Genomic DNA, 24,722 nt, shown 5'->3' on the forward strand with positions numbered 1-24,722 from the left:
AACTATACTAAGTGTCCGGCATCGCACATGCAGCTTTCTATCGTTGTTTAATGTTGAAATGTATAAAAACTGAGCTTTACACTATTACGAATTTAAACTGTGATTTCACTCACCTTTACTACCTGTTACCTGTCGAAGCCACCGCGACCCAGGCTCCATACTCGAGGTACGTTTATACCTGTATAGTACTCGTATACTGACAAGTTGTCAGCTTTTATGAAATAACGAATGTCTGGGCGTCGCGGGCTCTTAGACTAATTGAGCCTGATGAAAAGAAAAGGCTGGATGACATATGAACTTGATTAGATATTTTACAATTATGGTCTGGCATGGCTTAATTATTATCTTATGATAAACTAAGCAATGGGGTTGATTGGTCAATAGAATAACCTCCTCACCACTACCCTAAGAATATATTCAATTCAAATTTATTTTAAAGATTTGGCGTTGATTTGTAATAATTAAATTTTTATTAAATTTAAATCCTAATCCTTTTATGCATACTATATTGAGCCACGCTCAACGGTGCCTGGAAACTGTTTATGTTATTCTAAAGGCTTTGAAAACATATGTTTCAGTGATTTTATTTGACACTTGGAATTCATTTGGTGCTCTTCACTTCAGTGGGGAAATTATTGTAACTTCTACTACTGAACCAAAATGGTTGCTGTTCGTGATTTTGAGATTTCGTGTTTTGTATTTTAATTATTTATTTATCATAATTATCTGATAGTTTAGTCATTTAAGCATTTCCAACTCTTTTAAGTTAAATCTAATGAATTATTTTTCTTATTCCAATCTTGCGAAGTGGCATGCTGAGTAAAATGTAGGGTATCCATCTTCCAGAAGTGGTTTACATTAGTCTGTGTAAATTACATTAGTTTAAAAATTTTTGTTGAAATCACATGTTATTCACACGACAGAACACTCCAAAAATGAAGAAACTATTTTCTAAAATCGACAATACTGCTAAGGAGCCTAATAGTTATGTAGGGAAGGCCTTCACTGTGGGAAGGATGACTGTTACTGTTGAAGATGTTTTGGCTGAAGGTAAGTGTTTTACTGAGATATTCTACATGTCAGTATCTCAAGTACTCATATTATTAAAAAATGTACTATGTCAAATTTATGTTGTGTTGATTACTTGTAGAAATATGTTTTAAATATGATCTTACTGTATTCAGGCTTACAGAATAGGCCTAGGGACTAGATTTATTTTTGAAGCTTCGTTTTGTTACTATTTGACGTAATACTCATCAGCAACCCAAAGAACCAATTTGACAAAATAACACTTTTTATTAGTACACTCTAAAAATTGGTATTGTCGTTAACTTATATTAAATAGCCTTTGGAGTAGCTTAGACATACTGTACATTCCTTCATACTATTATTTATTAATATACATATCATTTTTATATAGGTTTGTTATTGTAACTCTCTGGTAGGTATGCAAGCTACATATTAATCACAGAGTAAATTTCATTTTTGTTGTAGCCCTAGTGATGAGAGAATCGAATTGTACTTGAATAATGCATGGGTATTCGCGTATTCAAATAGGCCTAGCCTACCTTAAAATGAATTTGAATACCTACTTTTGAATTGAAAACAAATTTCACTGAAAGAATTGAATTAAAACCTGCAGTATTCGTTCATTCGGTCTAATAGTATTAAAATAAAATATACAAGAGCTCCATTCGTATTCATTGGAGGTTTTGAAGTGAATATATATATATATATATATATATATATATATATATATATATATATATATATATATAGGTATATATAAAATATATGGAGTCTGAAAAGAGGAGATTCATAATTTGGAATAAATGAATACAAATTTTCAAAATGTATAATTGCACAACTATTCAAGTAAGAAATAAATTTGTAAATAATAAAGACAAAATTGATGTTTATTTCATGTTATTGCGTAAAAACAAAATATGTTTGAGGTTTTTGGCTTTAATGTATTTCTATGATCATCTAACATTCATAAATCATGGGTATGATATGTTTATAGGAGGCACAGAGACATATGATTTTTAAAGGAATGAAAGTTAACAAGACCATTTTGAAATAGAGGAACAGTTTTCTTACAGTAAAGGAAGTTAAACCCAAAACAATTAGTCTTATTAGTCTATCAGGTGATTAATCTGCCCATTTATATGCCATTATTCCATCAGCAAATTCGGGAAAAATAAAATATTATGAAGTTATATAAGATCAACCTATCAACAACCTATAAATATGGCCAAGTTATAGGATTAAATATTCAACTACAAAGAAGAATCTGGGTGATTCACCTACCAGGACCAAAGGGGAGAGCTGAGGTTAAGACTTGTTGATTGTTTCTATTCTTTTAGTACAGTAGCGGTTACTTCTACAAAAACATATAGTCTCCAGTAGGCCTATATATCTTATTAAGTACAAATCCACCCCAGGTTGAAATGCTAAAAGGGTAGGTTGTTTTGGAGTTTGTCTTTGTATTGGAATGTTGTTACTTTCAGGGAGATTAGACCAGCCGGAAACACTATGAACAAATTTAGGATTTCCACAGACTATGGTGCTTTATTTATTTCAATGGTTTCCCATTACACGGACGTTATTCAATATTATCCAGTAAATAAACTTAACTCCCTCCGGATGAAACATGGCAACTACCCATTATGGTAGCTCCAAAGGCACTGCACGGATGACGTAACATTTATATAACTCTAGCCTTGCAATCCAGTTGAATTGAGCAGCAACAGCGGGTGAGCTATCTGCACATGAAGACATCAAGTCAGGATGGCTGTGTGGTCCAAGGCGCTACTCTCGGGCGCAGGAGTTAGCCTAGGAATCGTGGGTTTGATTCCTGCATCTGACGTTAGGGATTTTTGCAGTCTGGTATACACTTATGGGAGTCACTGGTCTGCGGTAAAGCTGATGGGAGAGCTCACCTTAAATTAATGGTGGTTAGTGTTTAAGTTGACGGAATCTGTGATTTTCTTATATAAGTGTACCAGACTCAAAACACCCGTTTTGCATTTTTGCTTATTAAAAAAACCACTTTTTAATATTTATATTATGCTCTATGAAGCATTTATTATTGAATAATGACCATAATAATAGTTTTTAAGAGTTAAAACGCCATTTATACTACTTATACAATATAAGAATATTTAAATACAACCAGATAGAGAAATTAGCACTTTTTAATGAGTCCCAAAAGGGTTAACAAGCAAAACAGCTGGAGTTGTTAATTCAGTGTGACGAATATAGTTCCTGTAGCATTCCTCTGCCAGTTCATCGCATTGTGCACGAACTATGCCAAAATGATTGTTGTCTGTGAAGTTTAAAGTTGACTTGTATGTCTTGTGTAGGACCTTCTTCAGAATTACTAATTGCTTCAAACCATTAGTGAAACATGGTGGAAAACTGGATCTGCAGTAAATCCTGAGCGGGGTATTGAGACAAATAAAATTATGGAGCTGATGGGAAAAGTTCATCAATAGTATTTCAACGTTGCCTTGTGAGCTTATTATCAGGTAGTCAACTCTAGAAGCCAGCAAAGGACCGCTTTGATATTGCATTTCTTGAAGTCGGGTGTCTGCTAGGATACATGTTCTGGCCTGTAAGTAGTAGTTTTGAGAGAGAAAGTCAAGGCAGTGATCAATTGCTAGTAACATGTCATAAGTAACAGAAACTTAGGAGATGGGAGAGTAAATACTAGGTCAAAAATGGCTCCTCTGAAGTTAGTTAAGGGTAGAGTATGATAAGCGGATCCAGTGTTTTGTATCGATTAGTACAATCATCAATACTACATTTTTCATCGATCTGATTCATTTATCGAATATGCATTTATAAATCATATTAACATATCTATAGTCATATTCACGATCATATTTTAAATTAATATAACCTAATATAATGCACATAGTAACAATCTCATATAATAAATGAGCTCTAACGATCAAACAAACGATTAGAACTGGAAGTAGGAAAACCTCATATATAATAATGATAACAACGTAAAAAACACTTCTAACAGGAAATACAGAATATGCTTAATTATTTACAGGTTTTCTTCTGGGTAGCAATGATTAACCGTTTTTGAGAAGTTGTTGAAGCATCTTCTCTAAAAACTGTACTTCTCTTCTGCACAAATAGTCACAGAGATGATCTGCAAGCAGGTCGCCTGATATGCCACTTTTTAAACTTCGTTTCATGGTTCTCCACGAGCTTTCGACTGCCTGTTATTACCTCTAAAATAAAATATGTTTATCATATGAAAAAATGTTTATAGTTGATACAAGTTAGTTATTGTTCATATATCAGTATCGGTTTGTTATATCGAAAGTTATAATTAAGTAATATTGTTTATCAATATCAATATAAAAAACCAGGTCCGCTTATAGTACCCTACCCTTTAAAATCATAATAAATTGCATTATGAAATAAAAAACAATTATTTTGTAAATAACACAATTTCTGTCTTAGGGGCAATCCTCTTTTATCCACTGAAGTTATAATTATGATAACAATCACCATTATAATGAAATTAAGTAAAGTAAGGATACATAGTGTGTTAGTGATTTTGAGAATCACTGACCAAAAATATAAAGTATTTATAATAAATTGTTAAAAAAACCAAATTTTTTATTTGATTAAAAAAAAGTTGTAATATAGTATGTTGTGTTGCAGGCTATATAAAAAAAGAGCATTTCAAACTGAGCTATATGACACCACTCCCATCTCTCTAGCTCAATAAATTAGAAGAAAAGCTATGGTGATTTCAAAATATGTTGGTTGCGGTTTATTTTGTTGATTTTGAGAAATGCAAAATAGACGTAAATTTGAAATATTTGGAGGAAGATTGGAAAATTTCATAGTCTATATGAGGACTAGCCTACCTTTGTACCAAATATTTTCAAATTCTAATGTGGTCAAGTAAATTTTTTTATTTGAGTGTGTTAATTTCATAAGACGTGACCCTAAGCCTATAAAATCATTCCTGTGCTTTTCACAGTAAACACACTTGTTTTATAGTGTCCAAAAAAGAAAAATGCACTTTGTTTTTGATATCAACTAAGATTGACTATACAGTGGAGTCCCGCTAATTCGAACACGTGTAATCCGAACGTCGGTTAATCCGAACAGGTCCAGGAGAAATTATTTATAACGATAGTGAACAGTTATAGGAACTAATTGCATAAAAAATGAAAATGGGAAAACTTTAATTAAATAGACATACAGTATTTTATTAAGACAAATTGTGTACGGTACAGTACATAAATAATGAAGTTAAATACAGTACCAAATTGAAACTTATAGGTTAAGTATGAGTTAAATTAGGCCTACTGTATTAAGAAGTAAAATCAAACAAAAACTGGACGTACAGTACTGATATTATTATTGAGTACAATATTAATTGTTAAAAGACATAAATTCAGTTATTGTCTTCTGTCGCATTAAAGAGAGTCTATTGGATGACGCGTAGTTTCGTACAACTATTGAACGCGTGGACCCGTACAATATCCAGTACGCTCACATTGCTTAACAATAGAACTCTCACACTAAATACGGTAAATGTGCTTAGTATTTGCAAACACGTTTATTTGTCAAGAAATACAATGCAACAGTCAGAAAACATGTTTTAATAAACAATGTTGATAATTCTATAACAAAATAGACCCATTCTCAAGTTTAAAACCGTATTTTTATGTAATTCTGGCTAATCCGAACAATCACATAATCCGAATAGGGCTCGGTCCCAATTAGGTCGGATTAACGGGACTCTACTGTACAATCGATAAATGATTCTGGACCAGAACAAATGTCAGAAATTGAGTCAAAAATTGGAGTAGGCCAGATGCTGTTGACCAAATGTGTTCAAAATACAATCTCGTTCAGAACACAACTTATGCCAGTGGTTGTCTTCTTTGAATTGGTAAATATCACAATGCATTTTGCATTTAAAACTTTCATAATCCTAAAGCTAAACGTATGACGAGATAATGAGAATTCCTTAAACATGTTGCTTGGATCTCATTAAACCACAGATCACTCCAGATGAAGAAGTGAGCTTGTAGAAATCTAGAAGATGCAGGACAAGAAGTTAATGTCTTCAGGACAATAAAGTTTTGGCTGCTAACACAGTGCTAGGTCAATAGACAAGTAAACAGATAGAAAGAATAGGAAAAAGTATAACAAAAAAAGCTTGTGGTGTGCACTCTGCAATAAATGTTTGTAATTTCATTGTAGTGTCCATTTGACTGTGATTTTATACATAATGTATAGTCCTTTATTGATAGTTTTTCATTTAAATGTTTATTTAATTTTTAAAAGTTTTTAATGTGGCCTAATATTGTAATTAAGTATTGCAGTTTGTGCAAATTATCTTTATATATAAAACTTAATTATTTTATATTACTGTAGATTAGATTAAAAGAGGAAAAAAGGACTACTAGTTCCCAACCTAAGATTATTGCGTACATCAGATTATGTTACTAAGATCAGCCTATCCCAGTACATTTAATGAGATCCAAGAGTATCTTTCCAATACTGATGTTAAATTTATCACCTGTCTGTGAAATTACAAATGGGATTCTTCTCCAATACTTGCCTCTCACAATCTGAAATAATGTGTTTTATACAGTCTCCTCCAGCTAATTGATTAGTATGCTTCAAGGATCTTCAGTAGTGAGTTCTAAGGTGCACAAATATTTCCTTAATTAATCATGTCAGAAGACAAGCAACATTACCTGTTACAAAAAGGCCTTTGTTTAACTCCATCATACAGTTTGTGAACTGGATATTAGTGTCTCTAATGATTCTCTTACCAAATGATTGCTGAGATTTAAAACAACGCTGTAACTCAAAATTGGTACTTCAGTACTATTTGGAGGCTACTATTTTTGAAAGAGTTTCTTACCAGCGACCTTAAAGAACTACATTATTAGAAAGACTATTATTATTTATTTGACTTACTTAAAAATTACATGTCATTATGATATCAGTTCTTGTTTGAATTTTTTTGAGAGGGAACCTTTGCAATCTATGTATCTTAATTTACATTATTCTTCTGTATTATCTACATGAGCAGAGCAGGTGTTTGTTTAAAAAAAAAGTGTTGAAAAAGTTATTTAATCATAAGTTTTTTTGAGACTGTGTAATAAATAGTCTGATACATTAAGTATTTAATGAGCTCATGTTGTTTTAATTTATTAAGTTTAATGCCTTTTTTACATATAAAAAAATGTTTTATAGTGTAAATTGTACATGTTACAGAGAGATTGATTGATTTATTTATTTATTTCCAACGGTAGCAGCCAATTAACAAAGACAAGCAAAGATGGTAGAAATAAAAAATACAAAATCCAAATAAACTTCGGGCATGATTAAATTGCTATCTGGTGGTGAATGGTTTTACTTCGTTTATGAGTCCATGGATAATTACTGGGATAATTAATTGGATTTAACTGGTTGTGCATTTATGTCGTACTTTATGTAAGTCCGATGGATGTTAGTGATGAGATTAGGAATTTTACTTTAAAAAACCTGATGTTATAGCACAATGTAATGTTTTCCTAATTCTAAATTTATTACCAAGCTAATCTTAAATTTCATATAATTTGTCAAATTCTGGTTTGAAAAGAAATTTACTTCAATATTAACAAGTAATCTGCTAAAATAACATTTCGCGAATGAGGGGTTAAAGGCATGTAACTAAATAATTAAATAAGATTTAAAAACTATTCTGTTCATGGTCCAAAAGCTTGAATGAAGAATATTAACCATAAAACTTGCTTGTTATACTTGGACAAAATATCACTTGTTTCCCACTTATTCTGTTATCAGCTATCTGATAAATTATCAAGTGGTTTACCAACATGTGATATATTATAAACTAACTATACCAAGTAAAAGTTTGTTTCATTGTTAATTATAACCCTAGTAATATGGTAAGTTTTATTTTTTTTCTCTCTTTGTACACTGTATTAGAAGACCAATAGCTATAACATTCTATAAATCCCAATTTCTATATTTACTGCCTCACTAAAGATTGTTATTCTCGTAATTTTTCAGGAGGTTTTGCTGTAGTGTTTCTGGTAAAGGGGAGCAACAACAAGAGGTTCGCACTGAAACGCATGTATGTCAACAATGATCATGACTTAAACATCGCTAAGCGGGAAATCCAGATCGCTGTAAGTAAATTATTTTTTATATATATATATATATATATAATATATATATATATATATATATAAAACATACAAAGTGTTTAACAAGTGTTTTTACAAGTGTAAAATATTTATTATTGAACTAATCTGTCTGAAAATTTGTTTGTATGTTTGCAATAACATGACAAATTAAATAAAATTATATCCCACAGGTTAATTAATTGTTTCTTGTTTTATTTCTAAAAAAATTTTAAATGTAACTTTTTCTTTTTTTAGTTTGCACATATGCGTTATTTTACATATATAAAAGTACATACAATTTTTTTAGCCCTTATTGAATTTTTTATTTTTAAAGTACCTTATTCCAAATATTTTAATGTATATAGGCCATTAGCTAGTATATTAGTGATGGTATGATTTTTCAAATGAAATCGTACAAAATCTCTGAAAAGGCCTTGGGGTTTTTAGACAGTTACATGCAAAACTAGACTTGGTAAAAATTTGCACAAACTATATTTTTAGGTCTGGGGCTCAAAGGGTTAAAAAACTAAAAACAGCCATAGTTATATGAAAATTAAGCCAACTGCCAGAAAGTGTGTTGTATGTCAGCCTTTATAAATTCAAAGTAGTCCTTGGCAAATTGTTAAAAGACCAAACATTCTATACAATTGACAAATATTTAGTAACCAATGTTGAAAATCTAAAATGTTAACTTCTGTGTTACCTGTCTGTTTGAAATATATTATTATGTTATTTCAGGCTCATTTTTTATTGTTAAAATTTGTATTAAGAAATATTAATACATTATTATTTATTGTTATTTTTTGTCTGCTTATTATTACTATTTGCTATTTTTAATATTCTTATTTTATTGGACCAAGTAATGTTATTCTTTAATTGTAATAACAATTTATATACTTATTTATTTTTGTTGTTTAGTTATATAGAAATATTTCTATAATTTAATACTAGTTGTGTATGGTGTGCACATAAGAGATTTTCATCATTCTTATGAGTATTATAGACTGATTGTGTAATCTTTCTTCTACTCTACCAATATAGAACAATGTCACCAAATTTTACCATTTTTTTATGCTTATTTTATTTACTTTGATTTAATTTTATTCTACACTTTTATTGTTTCCATGCTGACAAAGTCTATGTAACAGAATTGTTATTTAATGACAAATAAAGAATCTTTCTCTCTCTCTTTCTCATTCTTGAATCCATATTGAGTATTTTCTTAAATCATTCAGTATACACTAGAGTAGAGGTTCTCAAAGTGTGGGGCGTGACCCTCAAGGAGGGCGTAATGAAGGTTCAGGGGGGGGGCCAATGCTTGCTTGAAAAATTAATTTTATTTACACACAAAATATTAAAGCACATCGATGAAGCTACCGATATTCATAGAGTTATTTATTTAATATGTTAGCCTATATAAGATTCATCGATGGTAGTGCGATGCGGGAAGAGTTGCTTTTTTGTGAGACGTTTTCGCAAATACCACTGCCATTTTCCGAATGATGATACATTTTTGCAGGATAATGACATATCTTGGATCAAATGTATAGGGATTTGCACAAATGGAGCTCGGGCTATGTCAGGAAAGTACACTAGACCTTGAAGGTTGATCAGAAAGTTAGCTCCAGAAGCTATATGGACATACTGCATAATTCATAGAGAGGCTTTAACAGCAAAAGGTATGACTTCGAAACTTAATGAATTTTTTCACGTGGTCGTTTAAAACAGTCAATGTCGTTAAAGGGTGGCCTTTAAAGTCTTGAGTTTTTAAGGTTCTCGGTCAAATTATGGGCTCAGAACACACAGCTTTACCATTTCATACTAATGCTCGCTGATTATCGAGAGGAAAGGCTTTGACCAGAATATTTGAGCTTAGACATGAAGTTCTTGCAAATTTGCTTGACGGAAACCACCAAAAACTCAACGTTTTTTACTGACCCAGATTTTTTTTCTGTGATTAGCACACATGTCAGATTGGAGAAAATAAATGTACTAAACAAGTATTTACAGACAAAAAGATGCAAACCTTCTACAATGAACTGAAAAGGTGAATAGTTTTGTAAAGAAGCTAAGTTTGTACGAGGGCGGTCTGAAAAGTGACAATATTGAGTTAGCTATTTCTTAATCTTAAAAATTATGATTAAAGAAATGAATCTAAAAACTATTCCAAAGAAATTCTTTCTTAAACACTTAGAAATCCTCAAATCTTGTTAATAAAATCTTTTGATGAGGACTTGGATGGTTTAACGTGGATTCAAAACACGTTCAAACCATCTGTTGATGAGTGCTCCTACAACATGATAAAAAAAGAAAATCTCATTGACCTCCAGGGTGATACTGAGCTTGAAAGTAAGTTTAATAAAGAATCTTCCTTCTGAATTGGTGTAGAAAAAGAAACACCCAATTTTGAGTGAAAAGGCATTGAAAATGAAAATACTCCATTCGCTACTACCTATTCTTGTGAAACTGGGCTTTCTGCTCCAGCTGCCATGAAGAGTAAATATCGCTCAAGACTGGTTTCGACCAAGGAATTCAGAGTAGCGTTATCAGAACTGACACTATGTTTCGACAAACTATGCGTAAAGAGAAAACAAGCACATCCTTCATGTTGGAGCTTTATTATTATTATTACTTTGAGTTATAAATAACAGTTATATACTGTAGTAGCTAAAATAAATTGTAATTGTTTGTATAGAATTTGTTGTTTGATTACGATTAAACTTATTGCCCCATTATGCTCTAATGTAGTTTATATAAAATGTTCAAAACTAAGCAAATAAAAGTTGGTGTAAAATTTCAAAAGCGATTCACTAATATAGTACACTTACATATAGGGGGAGGGGGGACTCGGCTTACAGCTGGATTATGCAGGGGGGCTCGAAGTAAAAAGTTTGAGAACCGCTGCCCTAGAGCGTTTGTCACAGTCAATGTGTTACACTTATGGAACTGCATTTAAATTGCAAACTAGAAAGGATTTTATGTTCTTTAACCCTTTACATATCATGAATCTATTTAGATTTATAATCCTGACAGTATGTTGAGTAGTGGTACACCTTCACTATATAGTGCCAATATATAATAACAGTTTTGTGTAATATATCCTAACATATCAGATCAATGATATTTTGTATTAACTTCAGTGTTTTGTGTGTCTAAAAACAATTGCCTGCTTACTCTGTTATCAAATAAATATTAAACTCATGTATTAGTAAACATACATTTCATACACAAAATCATCAGCATTAATTAAGTTTATATCTATCTATTATTAGTTTTTATTATTTTATCTTTTGATCGTAAAATACCCATGTTTGGTTCATTCAACAAAATTTGTATTAAAGAATTGATTTTATGATGACACCTTAATCAATACCTGTTATATCTGTTCCTTAATAGAAGTAGAATCTCTAACAATAAGTAGAACTCTACTGTTTCATTTCTTCAAGGACATTTATTATGTAGTTTCTCTGATGTATAGATGTAAATAAAAGTGATACTGAAATTGAAACTATTTCTCGTTATGTTTAGGCTATTTATGGCATTAACAATTCAGTTTTATGTCGTAGAATGTATATACCCTCTAGTAATTAGGTCTTGTTTGTCCATCAGAGCAACCTGAGCGGACACAAGAATATTATCGGCTATGTGGACTCTAGTATCACTCCTACAGCCAATGGTGTGTATGAGGTTTTACTGTTGATGCCGTACTGTCGCACTCATGTACTGCAGATGATGAATGCCAAGTAAGTCTGACCTAGTTAAATAATTTTTTTGTGTGTACTAGTGTTTTTCAATGAGAATACTAATCTCAATTATTTGTTGAGTCCTGAGTTGTTGCAGTACAGGTACCCCTGCTGACCAAGGTTTTACCTGGCACTTGATTATTATTGTGCATTACAGTTATTATTTGCTGCTGGAATATCATATGCCTATAAGATTTATTTAGATATTTATTTAATGTTATTGATGTTCCCGCATTTATATATATACATAATTTTATTATATATATATATATATATATATATATATATATATATATATAAATTCATCGAGATAGCATAGATCGTAGCTGAAGTCTGCGTCACGAAATAGCTCGTTAAAAATAAAACCGTCACATCTTGCACAACTGAAAATATCCACTTCACTTTCTTCGTCACTACAGTTAACTCACTAAAATCATGACACAATATTGCATTGATATCTTTATATTAAAAAAAACTCACATTTACGTGAAGCCATATTTGTGTTTATAAACAACATCTGCCGGCTGAAACGTCTCAAAGTTTAGAATAAAAACAGGCTTCTAAGTACTGTAGTGCAAAATGTATTCAGCTGTGAATCCCAGTATATTGAACATCATTTAATTTAGCGAGGTGTGTCTAAGAAAACCCGAAATTAAGAGGTATGCAAGCGGCCGCAACCCTGTGCCGACGGGCCACAACTGCACATTTCTCTTTCCTGGAACTGTGTGGCAGCAGGATCCAACAAGTTAAATATATGGGGTTTTGGTTAATTTACACTTAAATTAGAATTTTTTTATCAGAAGTAAATTTAATTGTAACACAATCTATTTTATATGTTGACATATATAACTTTTGTACACAACCTGTTAATTAGTTTACACAACCTGTGTAAACTAATAATATTGTTAAATGATATAAAAATATTAAACATATTGTAATTAGCGTTATAAAATTTGCTAGAACTATTCAGTTATTCAGAAGAAGCTATCAACTCATTATTTTAAACAATCAGCAATAAAAGATTAAAACAATTATTTGGTTAAAAAAATGTTACAAATGATTGAAAAATATTTTGTTAGTCTTTAAAACTATGTATTTGCACTTTACCCCGTTCATTGTCACTCAGTAGCACATTATAGCGAGGGTGACAATCTAAATTGTTATCTTGAGATTAAAAAATTTTAACATTTTTAATTTTTAGTAGATAGGTAGAAGTATAATTTAATTAAAGTTAAGTTGTAGAATAATACAAATTTGTTAAAATAAGTTTGAAATCAGTAACGGTTTAAAACTATGCGATTGGGTGTGAGCTCAGGCAATAACATCAATATTAGTCTTCAATCTCCAGCAATAATGCTGTAAAAGCATCAGTAGGCAGACCTCCAGTAAAAGATTTTAAATTCGTTTCATCATCTCAGAAATGTTTATAAATTTTGATAAATGTTCTTTTTATATTTAGCATTAACAAATGCTACAATACTTACTTAATAATATTTATTTATACATTGAAACTCAACTTCAAAAAGTTGCACTGAATGCAGTGTATTAGACAGAATGAGAGCAAACCCATTTAGTCTTTTCTATAGTATGTCCCCTAATATAGAGAGCTAACAAATCTGTAGTAAGAATTTAAGAAGCTGTAAAAATGTTTATTTTATGTTTAAAATAGGGAAAACTGCTAAAATTTATTTAAATTAAAAAGTAGACAATTCAGATAAACAAATTAAGAAACATTAAGTAGAAGTTTGGAAATATTATTATCTCTCTCTCTCTCTCTCTCTCTCTAAATCCCTCCCTCCCTCTCTCCCCCTCCCCGATATCATTATTAAATCACCAGTATTTCCCTACAAGAATAAATGCATTCATATAACTCTCTGATATCATTATTAAATCACCAGTATTTCCCTACAAGAATAAATGCATTCATATAAGATATGGTGATAAAACTATCTTAGCCTTTTTGTAGTCTTGAATTTGAGGGAAAACTATTTCCTGCAACAAATGTAAGTAGGTTACACCGTTCAAGTTTAATGTATAAGGTCCTATAACATGGCTACCTACAATTCCTTCCTAAACGTTAAATTTCAATGGATACTGAGTATTGTTCTCACAGAAAAAAGAGGAAATTTAATATCCCAGTGCTAACAATTGTGTTGGTTGGCCAAAACATTTATAAAAAAATTCCATCACTAAATGTTACTTGGTGAAATTGTTGTTAAGCCTTCAGTTTCTTCTGAAAACTGAAATAGACTGTTGGCTTCAGGCATAAAATAAGAGTTTAATTATTAACACACTGTCTTATGTCATAGACTCATTCTGGCTGAACATTACAATTAATAGTATATTTATCTATCCTTGGTGAAATTGGTTGAAAGGTTGCGAAGTAGATAAAAGTGAAGCTTAATTTTATCTATGGAACAACTGATGGAAATTTGTTTAAAACTGAAAGATGGTTTAATGCACTTCACACGGACCTGTGACAGTTAGACACACACACACATTATTTAAATTTTTTAAGTTGTCCCCCACTCATCCATTTTGGGATAAGGGGAAATAATTTTAAAACTCACAAAAAAATTCATATTATGTTTTTGCTATTCCCCGAAGACTTTTAAAAGTATTCTATCATTCAAAAATTTACAGTGAAGGTTTACTTTATTTGTATACTATATATATATATAAACATTGAACATTTTCTTCTATCCTGATTCTTTACACGTTCGAGCCCAGCCCTATTTCGGGATATAGCACGTGATATCCCAAACATTTATTTAGCCTATTCTCTTCATTTGCATTATAATTAGGGAATATAATCACTTTTATGGAAAAATATGTATTTTACATTTTAAAAAACTTAGACGTCATCGGTACTAACGGTATAGACACGTGTCATCAAATGACAGAATATTTGCATTGAAACTACTTACATTAACCCTAGATTCGTAACCATCTGATTTGCCTGCAGTTATTCACAACCATTAGTCTACGAGACTACTCCAGGAAAAAATACAAAATATGTAATGTAATAATAATTTTATTGCTACAACTGTTTTTTATGTTACTACAGAACTTATTAAAAGTATTTAAAACAAAAATATTTAAAATATATGTCTTGTTTAAGTAATATTTATGAGTTTTGTTCATATAATAAAATAAAAAGTACTTATGAAAATAAAAACACGTTAATAACTATGTAAACTTAATAAGTAGTTGATAACGACTGGGTTTTACACATTTTACATTCTTATCTACTTTATAACATGAAGTAAATGTATAGTGTTTTAGCGTTTATTAATAGACAAAAAAAGAACAAAAGTCATATTTAAAAAAGTAAAAAAGTAAAAGTAAAGAATGTCTTATTTTACCAGGCGAAGACATTCTGATGGATATTTAGTTAGTGATCATGAATGTGTTTAAAATTAAATAAGTGGTAATAAGTAATCAAAGTAAAAAGATAAGTAATAAGTAAATTTAAGTAACATAACATTGTTTTGACCTGTTTTGTTATTATTGTGATTCCTCCGCACAGTTAACACAGATTTTCGCCTGGTGCTCAAGGCACATGTGATGCTGGCAGTTATAACACACATATTGTGTCATTCTTCTTTTTTTTTGAGGGGCAAATAGAACATTTTTTTCTTTTCCATGACGATTTCTTCGACTGGAGGTAGAGCATCATTAGCTGGAACTAGAGACGCGGCATCAGCGGCTGGATCTGGAAGTGCGGCTTGATTGTCTGGGCATGGAGGCACGGCATTACCGGCTGGAGGAATAAACGATACATTTGCAACTGGTTCGTGTTCCCCTAGGATTTCTGATATTTTTGTCTTTGAATTTCTCGGTAACGTTGTAATTGTAACCCTTTCTTGCAACCATGGTTTCATGAGCTCTTTGCTGAGTCCTTTAGCAAAGTCACGGCGATGAAGTGGTTTCTCATTTTTCATAACCATCATGGACACATACAAAACATATGCGTCTACCAAGGTACTGATCAACACGCCATAAAAGTAGCATAGAGAACATCTTTGAGTTTTCCTACTGCATGACATAGTACTGGACATTTCGTCAAATGTGTCAACTGCACCTTTCGTTGAGTTATAAAATTCAACGATATCTGGTTTCCCTGATTCTTCAGATATGGTGCCTGACTCATGACAAGTTGAAAGTAAATAGACCATCTTCTTTCTTTTGCCTTATATGAAAGCAATACTACTAGCTCATTGTCATAACAAAACATTGAACTGTTAACTCTTCTAGACTTTTGGTCTGTCAATTCAGGGGGAATCTCTTTCTTGTTGAGCGCAAAGTACCAACAATAGTCAACTTATGGTTCCTCAGCATGTCCTTAGCCAGACCAACTGAAGTGAACCAATTATTCATAGTTACGTTCCTGTTAGAACCACGGATAGTTTCAGTTAGGCTTTTAACAAAATACGTTCCAAGAGGAAGCCTGTTAGTGTTAGTATACTTTCCTAAATAAGGCATGGCATCAATCATATACTTAGTCTTTACATCACATAGCATAACTATTTTAATACCATATTTATTTAGTTTTGAAGGAAGGTACATCCTGAATGGGCATCATCCTCTGAAACCTAGCAACTGTTCGTCAATTGTTACGTAGGAACCAGGAATATAGTTATCACTGCAAGCTTGAACAAACTCTTCCCATATCTCTCTGATGGGTGCAAGTACATCTTCAGAATTCCGTGTAGCTCTGTGGTCAAATCTTAGGCAGTTTAACAAAAAAATCGATTTCTGCTCATGACACATATGTACCTTGTGCCTCTAAATGAAGGATCAAACAGCTCTTCCGCTGTCAAATGATTGTCTTTCATGACTGCAGACATCACCAAGAGCCCCAAAAGAGCGCTAATCTCCTTAGATGTAATAGGCATTACAGTTGCTTTGGTACTTTTGACATATTTCAATAGTTTTTGTTCAATTTCTACATTTGTATGAAATACTATTTTATCCACAATTGATGGAGTAATAAAAATCTTAAAAGAATCTAATGGAGATTGAATGTTTTTGGCATTATTTACAGGTCTCTGACGGAAATTAATTATGTTCCTTCGACTACACCTAGAAAAACGGGTTTTTGGTTTTGAGCTCCAAATGTGCCTATTCTTACCTTACAAAGTCCTAGTTTTAGGGAGAACTAAGTTTCTATGACGCTTGAGATTAGACAAATATACTGGTTCATCAGATCTATTTGATACAACTTGAGCAGAAGAACTTCTGATAATTTCCATTACTTCTTCAGTGTTTACTCCAGTATCACTATGTGGAACAGATGAAGAGGAACTTTCTTCATCGGACATTTCATAATTAGGGTCATTTGATTCTGAGTCATAAAAATCAATTGACATTATCGTATCAGTTTGAACATTGGTGTCATAATTGTGAGACACATCTTTACCTTCTACAGGATCGTTTTGACGAAGTCTATTCAAATTATTATCGCTAGTCTCAGAAGGAAATAAATGATGTGTTACATTACATTTGCTTGTAGATGGTAAACTGAAATCATTACCTGGCCTTCCTTGTGAAACTGAGGTATCACGGATTGGTTGTCGTAGTCCTACCCCGTTTTGGCTGTCATCATCTTGAAGATCAGCAAACAACTGAATTCTGTCCGTGTCTTCTTCACCTGAAGGATAGAAGTCGGGGTCAGCATCCGTGTCGTCAACAGTCGTGTCACTTTTTTCGTGTCATATAAATGTAATGAATTTAAGACAAATAAAAAACATATTTAAAACAAGAGTTCATTTTTCCATGCCGCCCTTTTACTAACCATTAGTATACTAGACGACGAACGAAAAATATTCAGTACATTTTATTCGTAACCATTAGTCCACCAGACGATGTTCGAAAACTGTAGGTAACATTACTCGTAACCACTCGTCCCTGAGATTACGAATGAAAATTAAACTGACATAACCTCAAAACTATCAATGATCTCAGGTCAATCACATGAGAGCAACTGAAAGGAAGTAGGGGTGGAGGAATAGGAAGGGGTATCAGGTTCCCCACTCCACTTAAATATACCTAACCTCGCTTTCCTGGAAAATTGTGTCGTCCGGCAGACGAATGGTTACGAATCTAGGGTTAAACACACAAGGCTTTTGTATAGTAATAACATTACTAAATAAGATAATGTTTCTCAATAAAATGTTACATTTTACATAAAAAGTACTATGACGCCATTATGGTACTAATGATGTTGACATGTCATACTTACCTCAAACTCACTCAATTCCTAAATAATAACGGTGAACATCTGAGAAAATAGTGGGAATCTGAGACAGCTAATAGCATTAGAAACATGTGAGAAACTGGCCGGAATCGAGTCATCTAATCAGAACAGCTGACTAGAAATCAGCTAAAACTCAAGTTATGATCATTAAAAAATAATCACTACATTGAATACTCATTTCCGGAAACCAAGGTCGATTTTGTATTCTTAGACATCTAAATAAACAATTAATATAGCAATAATTACGATTTATTATTAAATAGTAAAACATTCAGCGGCTTAAAAATACCCCTTTACTTAATGCCACTGTGGTGTCATCAATACTAGTGATGTAACATGTGTACGAAACCACTGTGGCGTCACTGGAGTTGAACATATTAATAAAAGAATTCAAAACAAAAACTGGTGATAAATACCTGTTATTGTCTACGGAGAGTTGTGCCTTTCAATATGCCGCATTTATTTTTTCTGTATACAAAATCAGTACAACAAAATGAGATGTGACAACTATTTATTAATTAACTGTGCAACGCAGTTATTTCTACTACTATATACCAATTCAGTTGTGCTGTTTCAAGTTTGTGCTTTTTATTATGCAACAATCACCTGTTCTGAAATGTGGGATTTTGAGTTATAATAGTTCATGCTATTTCAGATTATATCTTTATGCGCTGGTATTGATACATCTTGCACTGCTTAAATATTATTTACTCCTCATGAGTATCTAATGTGGTAGGTTATTCGTTGGCCATCTTGTTATCTTCACCTCACATTCTATCTTGTCATACTGTACCATGATTGACTGCAATTTGATTGTTAGATAACTGGTCCTGATATTATAAAAATTCATGTAAATTCCATATGATATACTCCATAGGTACTTACAGTTCCATGCCAATATGTATCACAACCACAGTATTGTCAAGCAGTCCCTGATGTTCCATATTAAATAACAGTAATATAGTTTAATAATATGTTAAATAATGATATAAATATGTGACATGTATGGATACAGTTAAATAATATAATTTGACATTTTGGCAGATTACAATCAGGATTTACGGAGGCGGAAGTACTTCAGATATTCTGTGATGTGTGTGACGCTGTGTCCAGGCTACATCACTGTCAGACTCCCATTATACACAGGGACCTTAAGGTGAGTTGAGCTGTCAGTTTCTAGACAAATATTATGTCCGGATCACCGTTTAGTGTAACATCAGATGTTACGTGTTTATACATAATATCCTTATGTTGGTCAGATCCTTCTCTGGAAGAAAAAAAACTCAAAGTATTTGGAAGATACAGAAAACATTTTGTGAAAGATGAATGACACACTTGACAGGTAAATAAAACACGGATTCAAGGAATCTACATTACAATGAAAATAAAACTTTGTTGCAGGTGGAGAACATTCTATTGAGTGACAGTGGCAGTTACGTCCTTTGTGACTTTGGCTCGGCCACAGGGAAAGTGCTGAACAGTTCCAGTCAGGGTGCTCCAGCCGTACAAGAGGAGATACAGAAGTACACAACACTAAGCTACCGTGCACCGGAGATGGTGGACATATATTCAGGCAAACCAATCACCACTAAGGCAGATATCTGGGTAAGTGTCATAGAGTAAGAGTGCTTTGACTGAAGAAATTACAAATATTCAAGATCTAATATTTCTTTTTATTGAAAAATTACCGTTAATGGGGTTTATTGGCAATAGTCAAGATAAAATAAATAATGAAAACACTCTTATTCATCTCTGTTTCTTATTGGACACGATTTAAGTGGTCCATTTAGGGTTTTTTTAATCGGATTATTTAAATATAAAGATAAATTTATAATTTTTAAATTGCAGAATATTTAAAACTTGTAATTCTTTTTAATAAAAGGTATATTATAGTAGTTTTAATTCACTTAAATTCATTTAGTAACATAACAAATTTTATTAATGCTATTTTACTAATGTATGAGTAATTCTGTCCCAGGCACTGGGCTGTCTGCTATACAAGCTGTGTTTCTTCTCCTTGCCGTTTGGTGAGAGTACACTGGCCATTCAGAGTGGCACCTTCACCATTCCTGACAACTCTAAGTTCTCCAAGGGGATGCACTGCCTTATCCGTAAGTGAATATTCCTAGTTTTTACTCCTGTGTTGTAAATAAAGAGCATTGTCAAGGAGTCATATAGAGTAGAACAAACAAGGCTTATTTAATCAGTAACTATAGTTTTGATATATACAAAAATCAAGTAAACTTTTTGTAACAATTTTATTTTCATAGGAAAACCCACACTTTTATCTACGTTTCTTTATAATTGCCATCAATTTTAAGACACTTTCATTTTTAAAAACAACCTTTTGTATACTGTTGTCATAGAAAATTGCCCCCTCGACTAAAACGTGATCATTTTAGCACTATTGTCTTCATTGTAATACTGACCTTCAAAATGCTTCTTTTGATGAAAAAAACAAAGGGTAGTCACTGGGTACTAGATTGGGGCTGTTTTGGGGAATCAAATGTTTCCTAGCAAAATTCTATGATAGATCTTGAACATTTTTGTTGCATGTCGTACAGCAAAACACGTTTTGCGATTGTTTAAAAAAAGCATTGTTTAAAAATGTCATAGAGAACATTTCTTGAAACTTGAAGAAACTCTTCTGACAATGAAGAAATTGTAAAATGCCTGTTCATTTTCTCTTTTATCATTCACTTTCTGCACCAAATCTTTCGTGATTATTGAGTGTCATCTTATAACAAATAAGTATGTTTCTTATCATGACCATTCTTTTGGCCATATTTTAACCCATTGAGGAAGCAAATAATCTAGCCACCATAGGATTTAATTTTTGAATAAATTTTGGCAAAAATGCATGCATGTACTAAAATATTAATAGAATGAGTTAGGATACAGATAAATTAGTCAGATTATCAGGACATCTTAGTCTATTTTGTTGCTCTACAATAGTGTTTGTTGCTTTCTCTAAATCATTTTTTATTTAATTTTATTAGTATAAATTTACAAATTCTTTAATTAGAAAAATAAAAAGCAAATGTCAATATTTTATTACTTTTTTGTTTATCTGTTTTGATAATTTTTAAATTCAAAACACCATGATGTTTTTTTTACGTGATGAGATAAAACTGTTTGTTACATTCAATTGTTATTATTAAAATGATAATTAAAATAAACTATTTACAATACATGCAATGAACATTCATTTACTTTTTATAATTCACTTTGGTGTTAGTCTTTGTGAGTAGCTTTCATAACTAAATATCACTGTCCAAGTATCTGTTTATTAGACTTCTGAAGTACGCAAATTGTCTTCTTCCAAGAGGTAGCGAAAGAACTAAAAACTCATTCAACAACTATAAACGGTCAAACACAAAACATTAAAGAACACTATACATAGAATGTAAGCAGAACATTGAAGTGACGAAAATTGAGCATATGGAAAAATATAAACAATAACAAAACAAGCTGTTAGTTGTGGTTCTAGTGTGCAAACATGACAAATCAAAATGGAATAATAGCATATAAGGATGCTCAAAAGCAAAATACTGTGTTCTAGCTGAAAAGCAAACGAATACGTGATTGTTAGCATTTAGAAAGAGCACAACTAGTGCCACTCGGATAAGATTATTCAGTCCTGCTTGGCTGCAACGAGTGATGTTCGGGCAAGTTCCCCAATGGGTTAAAGCTATAACCTACAATGTTTATTGTAATTAATCTATCAAGAGATATAGATTAGGTTGAGGTTACACTATCCACATATAGTTCAACAAAGTATTATGCTAGATTTATATACTGTGGTTTGTTTGAACTCTTTTAGATGAAAAGATTGCAAGCCATGACATTGTAAGCCATTAATTCCATGGTGACAAAACTGCATACTGTATAGTCAATAAAACAAGAATTATTTTTTAAATAATATTTTATAATGTATGTTCATGAATGTCTTTAATAGTTCATCCGAATCAATGTATTTAAAAATACAGTTATGAAAGAAATCTACCAAAACACAGTGCTGTAACTACATGTGTATGATGCACCATTACTATCACTATAATTTTGCCGTAGGAAGAATCCAATACAATATGAGCTATGTGTTCACTTGGTTATTGGTTTTGTCTCTTACGCACTCCATTTTAAGGATATTTTTTAGTTTAACATCATCTCTATAATGGCGATCTTAATCAAATTGGAGATCAGATTTGTGGTGTCTGCTACAATTTAATTTTGTTTGGCGGTAGTGGCACCGAATCTTCTTCCTGATCCTACCTACAGCTGGTCATGTCCGCCAATTCTGCAAGCTTCTAGTTACTGTTTTAGTGGTTTTTTAAATTTCTAGTTATTAGGACCTTCTGTCTTTTAGTTTTTCCAGTCTGAGGTTTAACTAGTTCTCTTTTGCCTTTCATACTGTAGGGTGTAGTTGCTTGCTGAAAAGTGAGGTCAGAGGCATATTATTAAAGCTGGCTGCCCCACTCTCTTAACGTCCCGGCACAGTATAGTAGTTCTAACAGTACCTAGCCTCTATAAAAGGTCCTTGTACCCCTACCCCTGGTATTAATTATTTAGGTTCTCAGTACTCTTTTAAATTCACTGATTACAGAAGTTCTGAAACAACAGTAGACCGTCCCCAACTTTTAGAGTATAAACATTCAGGGGTAACAATTGTTCAATTTACATAACAAGTGTTCTATGTGATATTTAGTTTTAAGGTCTATTCTATGACGTAGTTAGTAGTAAAGACCCTATTTTCTCTAGATGTAAACCTTTTTAGTGCCATTAGATCGTCTAACACGACCCGGTGAAAATGCGCTTGATCGTGTTAATCGACCTGCTAAATTTGTACAAGAAGTGCTAGAGTCGCATAACGAGACTTTTGGAATAATATTTTTAGAGTATTTTAAATGACTATGATATTGGCTGTAATCATGGAAACTGCTTTCTAAAAGTTTGAATTAGACATTTTAGTCCTCCATTTGCGTACTGTCTGTAGACGACTTAATACCCATCTGAAAAGTCTGTCTCAAACCTCTCTCTTTCATGCAAATAGTGTCATATTGTTTACATTATAAATTAATGAGCTATAATTATTTTGATTGTGAATTAATTATTTTTTATGTTGTGATTGGAAAGTTATAGAATGACTGACAGTCAAATAATGCAACCTAGATGAAGTTAGTGCCGACTGAGAAACAACTGCTGATCCAAATTTTGATGTGAAAAATGTTGATTTTGTGGAGGAAGACATAGGTCTAGTCGATGTTCAGACTTTAACAAAAAATCATTGGAAACTCCTAGTTTAGAGCCGATTGTTGGGAAAATATTACATCAGATATAGACATTGAAGTATCCGGAACCTAGTAGCCGTGTTTTTCCAAGAAAAGCGAATTTATCTTAAAGGCCTAATTTAAGGTCTAATTCAGACAGTGACAGTAGTTTGGATTTAAAAATTTGTAAATATCATGTTAAATATATCAATTTTCATCATATCGTTCTGATATATTACAAGAAAAGCTTACTATTTAAGATAATATACTTTTTCACATAGTTGTTATTTCAGTTAAAATCTCAATTTTTTCCAAATAAAAATTCTTTAATCAAACCTTTTAGCAGAATATTTTTAGTTTCTATAAATCTTTTCATGCACAATTTAAGAATGTTTAAAACAATTCAAAGCGCATTTGGATATCTTCATAATAATATTTTTATACAGTATCCCTCAAACCCTTGCATTCTTGGCCAAAAACCTGTGGCACTTCTTGCATATTACCCATAAAAATATTTTGGCATTTCTTAGCATGATAAATTTTTCACCTGTGGCACTAAAATGGTTAAGTGTAAAAGAGTTGACGTTTTTCAGATACAAGAATAGGAATTAATCTCAACTTTAATATCAACATAATTTTATTTCTACATTGCATGTGCTTTGTTTTATAGGGTACATGCTGGAACCAGACCCTGAGAAAAGGCCTGATATCTTCCAAGTTTCATACGTAGCATTCTCATTGCAAGGAAAGGAATGCCCAGTTCAAAATTTATATGTAAGTTTTAGTTTTTGTAAGTTATTCAACCTTATGATTTATTCAAAATGATATTATATAGAGATTTATTAAAAAAGTTTAAGAATTTGAATGTTTAATGTTATTAATATACATTACAGTAAAATAAAACTTGGATTTGAACTTTGTACTATCCTTGATATTTGTAATGTTGGATCTGAATCTCTGTAGAATAGTTCTTACACTAATACAGTGTTACTTTCCTATTGGTTAAGTCCATCATATTTTGATATTTGCAAAAGATTTATCAGGGAATCCTATTTCCTATTTTTTTTTTTAATTCTGGAGTAAATTGTAAACTTAAGTTAACACTTTGACTGTAGCATACGCTTACGGCACAGAAGAGGGGCAAGTATAATTAGTCTAACCCAGGATAATGCCCAAGTGAAGGTGTTTGTGGTGTCAGGTGATCGTGTTTGCCAATGGAGATCGCCCCTTATGGAGATAGGGCGTCCTGAGAAGTTTTGACAAAAAA

General features: G+C 32.0%; 1 protein-coding gene across 2 annotated transcripts in view; it reads left to right on the forward strand.

Moving 5' to 3' along the window:
- The first annotated feature begins 609 nt into the window (after positions 1–609).
- Positions 610–24,722, forward strand: part of LOC124359463 (BMP-2-inducible protein kinase) — a 70,968-nt gene continuing 46,855 nt past the window's right edge. For both annotated transcript variants that reach the window (XM_046812220.1, XM_046812221.1), the window contains exons 1-7: positions 610–1,050; positions 8,071–8,189; positions 11,796–11,929; positions 19,233–19,344; positions 19,590–19,793; positions 20,167–20,299; positions 24,126–24,229. In XM_046812220.1, the coding sequence (XP_046668176.1) occupies positions 906–1,050; positions 8,071–8,189; positions 11,796–11,929; positions 19,233–19,344; positions 19,590–19,793; positions 20,167–20,299; positions 24,126–24,229 (951 nt within the window). In that variant the 5' untranslated portion in view covers positions 610–905. The remainder of the gene's footprint in view (positions 1,051–8,070; positions 8,190–11,795; positions 11,930–19,232; positions 19,345–19,589; positions 19,794–20,166; positions 20,300–24,125; positions 24,230–24,722) is intronic.

This window comes from Homalodisca vitripennis, chromosome 4 (assembly GCF_021130785.1).
Source record: "Homalodisca vitripennis isolate AUS2020 chromosome 4, UT_GWSS_2.1, whole genome shotgun sequence".
NCBI lineage: Eukaryota > Metazoa > Arthropoda > Insecta > Hemiptera > Cicadellidae > Homalodisca > Homalodisca vitripennis.